The 7318-nt window shown below is 38.2% G+C and overlaps 1 protein-coding gene across 2 annotated transcripts in view; it reads left to right on the top strand.

The window, feature by feature from the left end:
* Positions 1-2525: 2525 nt before the first annotated feature.
* The window catches only part of LOC107714469 (zinc finger protein ZFPM2-like), a 61289-nt gene continuing 56496 nt past the window's right edge, over positions 2526-7318 (top strand). For both annotated transcript variants that reach the window (XM_016520311.1, XM_016520310.1), the window contains exon 1: positions 2526-2807. In XM_016520311.1, the coding sequence (XP_016375797.1) occupies positions 2768-2807 (40 nt within the window). In that variant the 5' untranslated portion in view covers positions 2526-2767. The remainder of the gene's footprint in view (positions 2808-7318) is intronic.

Raw genomic sequence — 7318 nt, 5'->3', positions numbered from 1 at the left:
GCTCTGTGATCGTGTGAGCCTGTCTCCTGTGCTAAGTGATGATAAGCCTGCTTTCTATGCTCGCTCATAATTAATCCATCTCTGGCGCGCCCCCGCCTTTATCACGCTCGCTCCCGCGTCTCAATGGAACTCAATTCTCTGTTGATATCTCCCACAAAAAGAGAGGTGCAAATCCTTTAGATTGAAGACATGATTCCCATCATGCTAAATCTCAGCATCTATAGCCTGAAAATGCATCCAATTACAAACAAGACTGGGACTGTTTTGGTGACACACTTTTCTGCCATTTGGTTTTTAAGAAATGTGTCTTCTGGCTATGGAGGAATTCAGAGTGTTTGTGTATATAAAACACTATTCACTCTTAAAAATAAGGGTTCCTTATTGGCATTCCATGAAGAACTTTTAACATCCATGGAACCTTTTCATTGCACAAAATGCTCTTTTATAGTGGAAAAATGTTCCATTTTTTATTGAATGTCATCAACTATGTTCTTACATTTAAATTAATCATTTGATACAATGCACTGTACATAAATGTTTTACATCGGATATTGTAATACCTGCATGTAATTACAACAGCGGTTAGTTACATCTGTCGTCTCTACCCTTACACCTTAACCCACCCTTAAACCTAACCATACCACCAAACCTGTCCCTAACCTTAACCGCATCCCACCTCAATAGCAGCAAAAGTGTTTGAATATAAAAGTACATACACTCTCAGAAAAAAAGGTACAAAAGCTGTCACTAGGACAGTACTCTTTCAAAAGGAACACATTTGTACCTTCTTAAGTGTATACATTTGACCTAAAGTGTATAAGTATCTTAATGCATACTTATTTGTACCTTTTGAAAAGGTACCACCAAAGTGACAGATTTTGTACCTTTTTTTTTTCTGAGAAAGTAGCAGTTAAAGACACGCAATATATATATTAAAAAATGAAGATTCTTTTAAGAACTGTTGGCTGAAAGGTTCTTTGTGGTACCAAAAAAAATGGTTATTCTATGGCACTGCTGTGAAAACTCACTACTGGAGGATTTTGGAGAATGTAGGGCACATGATATTTATGGATAGTGAAAAAAGACAGTGTGCAACTTATACAGAATATCAAATAAATTAACATTTTCCCTCCCCAAAAGTTTTAGTCTTAAAATGACTGAGCATGTGAACAAAACCGATTCAAATAAAATAGGTTTCTTCATTTATGATTATGAATTCAGTGTCATTGCACACAATTTTCTAAGCAGCAGCAGCATGGGTTCTCATCATGTTTTGGATCTGAATGAATACAAAGGTTAAAGCCAAAGCTGCATGTTGCAATTGAAGTGACGCAGTGGTTGGCACATGATTACGGCATGCTTAAAGGTTTAAGTCCGGCTTCTGTCATGTTCCTGTTCCAATTCCCCTTTCTCCCTCTCTTCCTTTTCCTGCTGTTCTTTACTGTCCTGCCTGGTAAAAAGGCAAAGATGCTCTTAAAAGATATATGCCTAATTGCTACGTTACACGCTTTAAAGTAATGCTACTCCGCTAATATGAACTGAAGTCACATTCATTGATATTGCTGATTTTTTTTTACCCTTTCTGAATCAGAATGCATCGAAATCAGGTCCAAGTGAGGTAGCTCACTAGTGATACATTTAGAATGGAATACTTGCACACTGTTAATTGCATGATGTGCAGTAAGCACTGCAAACAGCCTATTTTGGTCAAAGTGCAACATTTCATATAGTAGTATTGCATGTTTAATTCAGCAAGCCATCAGCTCAGAAATAAAAATTTTCATATTTTATGTAAAATAGTTTTATTTCTTTGTAATCTGATAAACAAGGACATGATAAAAGGGATGGTTGCTGTTCATTCTCACACTAGAAAGGTCAAATTGAGTAGATTGCACACTCGTAAAATTAATGTCCAATACATGTAATGTCCAATACAGTTTTTCACCCTATATAGTAAGGGAATTTAACGTTAACCATTTAACAGGTTTTTACTGTAACATTTTTACAGTCTTTTACCATTAAATTCACGGTCATTTTTTACAGTAGGTTATAGGGTTGCACAAATCCCAGTTTTCCTGTCCTGCAACAAATAAGCTTTGCAGGACCCCACAGATGAGTCTATGACAGCAGTCTTTGGCAGTAAATCAAGTGTGGACTCAGAGGACCACACCATGCAAATGCTGTACACTGCAAAAAAAATAAATAAATTATGCATAGTATGGACGTATGCAATTTTGCACACAGCCTCAATATTGAGACAGCTTAAATCCGTTTAACTGAAACTTTTACATTGTGTTGTTCTCTATGTAATATTTCCAGCTGCTATGATAAACAAAACAATAAACACTGGTTGTAATTAAGAGGGCAAGACTGCATTCGTTCACAAGCCAACACCTACTAATCCGGGAAGTTACATATATTTCACCGTAGCTGGACATCCCGAGGAGACAGAGAAAACAGCTAGTGAATACTAGAGTGCAGTGAATGTGTGTGGACAGTGTGGAGTGTGTGAGCGCTGCTGCAGCTCTACGGCGCACCGCTGCGCTCAACCCTCCTGCAACAAAAGCTCAAGACGCGCTCATCTGCGCTGTCAGTGTGCGCCCGGATCACAGCACAACTTAACCCTCTACACGACCAGACCAGCAACCCCTGACTGGAATCAGACTGACACCCAAACACGCCCGAGTCTTACAGACAGCGCGTTTATCTGGGTTTGGATGAATCGCGGTATCATTTTTTAATCTCGAGTCCAGCGCGCGGAGCAGGAATGTCCCGGAGGAAGCAGAGCAACCCCAAGCAATTCAAACGTGAGTTTGCCAACGCGGATTTTACTCATGCATTGTTTCAGGTGACAGGACAGGTTGTTTTATACTAGTTTCATAGTTTTTAAAGGTTCAGCTGAAGTTGATGTTTCATTTAAAGATTTTATATCGATTGTGGATCAGATGTGGATCAGAAAATTCAAAGGGCTCGTTTATCTTTTATAGTTTGATGCGTTTATCAGAATTGTGATTAATTGTTATTTTTCTTTTCTTTTATCTATAAAATAGAAATGACAGAATTGAGATCTTTGGAAAGTTGGAAACTCTTGATTTGCTTGAATGGCTGCATGCAATTTGTGAAGTAGAAGCATGTGCATTATGGTTTTTTAATCCAGTGCTTTGAATAAACTAAGAAATATAGACTTTTTAAAGAACTAATTAACTACAATTACTTAATTTTTTTTTTAATCCAGAACTTTCCAAATTAATGCTAGAAATGTAAAATGTCTAATGACATAAAAATGACATTTAACCTGTAAAAATAGTAAAACTAGGCTACTACACTTTTTTTTTTTTTTTTTTAATAATGCAAACAAGTATCTGTTCATGCGTCTCAGAACTACAGAGAAGTGCTTTGGACCACACTGTGTGAAATTTCAAGTTTGATTGAAATGTAGCACAAGGACAGCTCTCCAAAACACCTTATTATTTATTTTCAGTCTTGGCATATTGCCCCGGAGTTTCTGCAAGTGATGAAACGGTTTGCTTAGCAGTCCGGGCATATCAGCTCTCATCATGTCTGTTTTCTGCTTTTCAAGGTCTGCATTATACAGAAGGCAGTTGTAGTGATATCTCAATCTGCAGACATGTCCCACATATTTCTGGAGTGATTTGAAACACTAGCACACAGTGGAGACTTCTTGAAATGAAAGTAGGCTAGAGCACCTGTAAAGAGCGCAGCTTTACCAGACAGGTAAAGGTAAAGACACTCCTCTCTCTTTTTTTTATGGATATGTTTTGTTCCCAATTGAACAGAGTTTGCCCTGTTATCTGAACCCTGGCGATTCACCCTGGATTTTCATATTTTGCCTATTCCATTCTCTGGTGTGCCCTCTGCGAGGCAGATAAAGCGAGAGCACTGAAAGAGCTCCATTAATTTGCCCCGATGACTGTGGCGATAAGGGCAGATAATGGGCTTGATAAGCTGGGGAAGATATACCATCAGAGACCCCATTATTACCATTAGAATTCCAGGCCGGCAGTCTGTTCCAGCCTGATAATCCCTCCCCCATCCTCCACTTCGCATGATAAGACAAGGAATAGTCAGTCCGCACTCTCTTTATTAGCCCGCCTGGATATTCCGATAATATGGTGATAAATTATGTATTTTCTCTTCTCCCACTATTTTAGCCCCATTGAAGGACCTGTCTCTCTCCTTATGGAGAGATAAAAGGGCATTTTGGGTCATCTTTTTTTTCCCTTCCCATGCGTCCCTCCCCCCTCGGCTGGGGTTTAGGGGTTTATTGTAATAAGAGTTTGATGGTAAGGGAGATTGGATGGCCAAGGTGTCTTGGTGGGAGAGTAGATGTCAGTACTATCAGCTCAGCATTTCCAGCACAGGCTGCTACCAGCTGTTCATCTCAACCTCTTATCACCAATCGCAGTGTAAATTTGGCCAAATTGTTGGTCGGTGCAAGGCGGGATTGCCCAGTAAATGACAGCAAGAATGGTCCGAGTTGCTGTAGTTGTCTACCAGCTGTTTTTGTCATAAACTGTAACGTAACTCATTGTTATGTTGAGGACATGTTTATTGTCTATGGATTTTTAAAACAGCAAATAATTGCTGTTGGTCATCACACTGTTGAGAAAAAGGTACAAAAGCTGTCACTGGGGCAGTAACCTTTCAAAAGGTTTAGGAATGTACCATTTAGGTACTCATAAGCACACTTTAGATACTAATATGGACATTTATTGTACTAATTTGCAGCCTTTAGACATAAATAAGGTGCAAAGGTGTAGCTTTTGAAAAGGTACTGCCCCGGTGACAGCTTTTGTAACTTTTCTTCTGAGGAAAAAAGGTACTAAAAGAGGCTGTGGATGTACTGAGGACTTTTTTTTAACAAATGACTTATTCACAGAATTTGAAATTATGGTGTGTGTGTGTGAATTTATGTATACGCAATGTTACCCATAATATATGCATATATTACACAACTCTCTCGAATACTTGATTTTGCGTTCTATCTTTGAATGTCTTTGTCTAATGACTGCCAAACTGTAGATTTAATTAACAAAGTGTCTTGTCTTTAATGTCACTCTGCATCTCTGAAATCTGTCAAATAAAAAAAAAAAAGTAGAATATATATATATCATATTAAATATATATAATATACAGTCTGGCAATCATCACTGCACAATAAAGCCCTATAAAAACTTTTAAAATATTATTGTATTGTAAAAAAAAATGCTTTTAAAATTTGTTTTTGAGCATGTTTTTAAGTTTATTTTACACACACACACACACACACACACACACCTGTGGTTCTTCTGTGAACTAGAGGAGAACTGACTTCATGCATCCACTATAAATCACTATAAACGACTATAAATAAGTCACTGCAAAAATGAAGAAGATTGAATTTAGTTCACTCTAGCATCATTTGTGTGCAGATATTGATAGTTTGATATCCATTTAAATGATATTGGCATGTTTTTAGTGCAGCTTAAGTGTTCAAATCTGTTTATGACCACTGTATATGCTTCTACATGTTATGTTTCTGTTTCAATATGGTGTAACTGCTAATGAAGTTTTGTTGCTAGTTTCAGCTCTTGCAGCAGTGAACTGTCAACGTATTTCTCTTGCATTCATTGTTCATAATACTTCAATTATTTATTTGGAGGCTGTTATTCGTGGTTGTCGGCGCTAACGTTGTGCTGTCAAAATATGATAATTTATTTCATTATTATACCATATCAAGGATGTCAGATTTGTTGCCTCTCCTTTATTCTTTTTTTAATCCATTTTGATTAACTTCATCTGCCAACTGTCAGCGTGAGGCATTCCTCAGTCGCGAGCTATCTCTCACAGATCAGTGCAATATGAAGAAAGGGCTGATTGCGTGCCAACTTTCTCCCCAGCATCTGTTCAGCACTAATGAGCTATGAAGTGCTGTGGCTCACTAGGCTGCAGGAGGAGGAGGGGAACGCCACGCGCCTGTCTCACCCTTCTCCAGGAACGTTGGGAGACGTCCCGACTGTTTAGGAATGCAGCCACTGTTTGTTACACACAACAGTTCCACAACTCGGTCATTATAATGCCTGTATTCTAGTCTAAAGCAACAAGCCACAAGAGGCTGTGCATTGCAGTAAAGGTAAGAGGTAACTGTGGTAAAATTATTGTAATGCACAGTCTTGACTGGTTTATCGCTGTAAAAAATGGTGCAAATGCAGTATGATAAAACACCAATAAATTATCAATAAATAGATACATTTACTAAAACCAAACATAAAATAATATTAAAAAAGCTTATGGAAACCTAGTGGATGACAACTTGTAATTTGAAAGGTACACAAGCACACACAAATGTCTGTAGGCTGCCTCTGGGACCAGTAGCTCTGGTCGAAAGAAGAGGCCGACAGAATCAATGGCAAAAACAAGATAAGCGAGATGTTTATTTGACGAGCCTTAATCATTGATGCCCCTGCTGTGCTAGATGTCCTATCAGTGAGGTCCAGCGGCTCTAGGGGAACACGCCGCTTTTATTCTCTTCACCTTCATTGAGCCTTTCGAGTTCAATGATGTTAAATCAATAACTGTTGTCAGATGCACAAACTGGTGCTTGGTTTTCAATGGGAACAAAAAGACGGCTCAATTAGAGTGTTTGTTCTGAAGATTTGTTAAAGAGCTTGTCCTTCCCGTTAGAAGGCATGTCATTGCACTTGGCGGCCATCTTGGTAGTGCCCTTGGGTGTCTGTTTTCTATGTCGTTAATAGGCAAGCACATCTTTCCACTTCAATGGAAAAAGACAGAAGTAGTCCAAACTGTCGATCAAGATTACATTTGAACAATATCAAATCGGCAATGGAATCAGACAACAAGGGTATCATATAGTAAATAAAACATTAAAACAACGATTTAATTTCTTTAGCTTATTTAGCTTTGTAATACTTCTGTTCTGCGTAAAGTGTTGCTACACTCTAATTCATTGTCGTAAAAGTAGTGGTCGACTGATCTCCCGGGCAAATATATTGGCTGATATTTGAGATTTTTAAATGATCGGCATCAGCAAAAAAGTGTTTCGCCAATCTGTTTCGCCAATGTGTTGGAAGCGGACTTTTATTTTCACAGTGTACAGGATTTTCATTTTGACATTACCGAGATCTCCCGAGGTGATAAATCTGTTGATATTTGGGATTTTTCTTAAATTATTGACTTAGGCAAAAAAATTTGGACGATGTGTTCGAAGCGGATTTTTATTTTGACAGTGCATGTGACTTTTATTTTCACATCAACGAGACTGATCTCCTGGGCCGTATGTCTGCTGATATATATATAT

This window comes from Sinocyclocheilus rhinocerous, unplaced genomic scaffold (assembly GCF_001515625.1).
Source record: "Sinocyclocheilus rhinocerous isolate Xijiao unplaced genomic scaffold, SAMN03320098_v1.1 scaffold2404, whole genome shotgun sequence".
Taxonomy (NCBI): domain Eukaryota; kingdom Metazoa; phylum Chordata; class Actinopteri; order Cypriniformes; family Cyprinidae; genus Sinocyclocheilus; species Sinocyclocheilus rhinocerous.
This window is presented reverse-complemented; position numbering and strand designations above follow the sequence as displayed.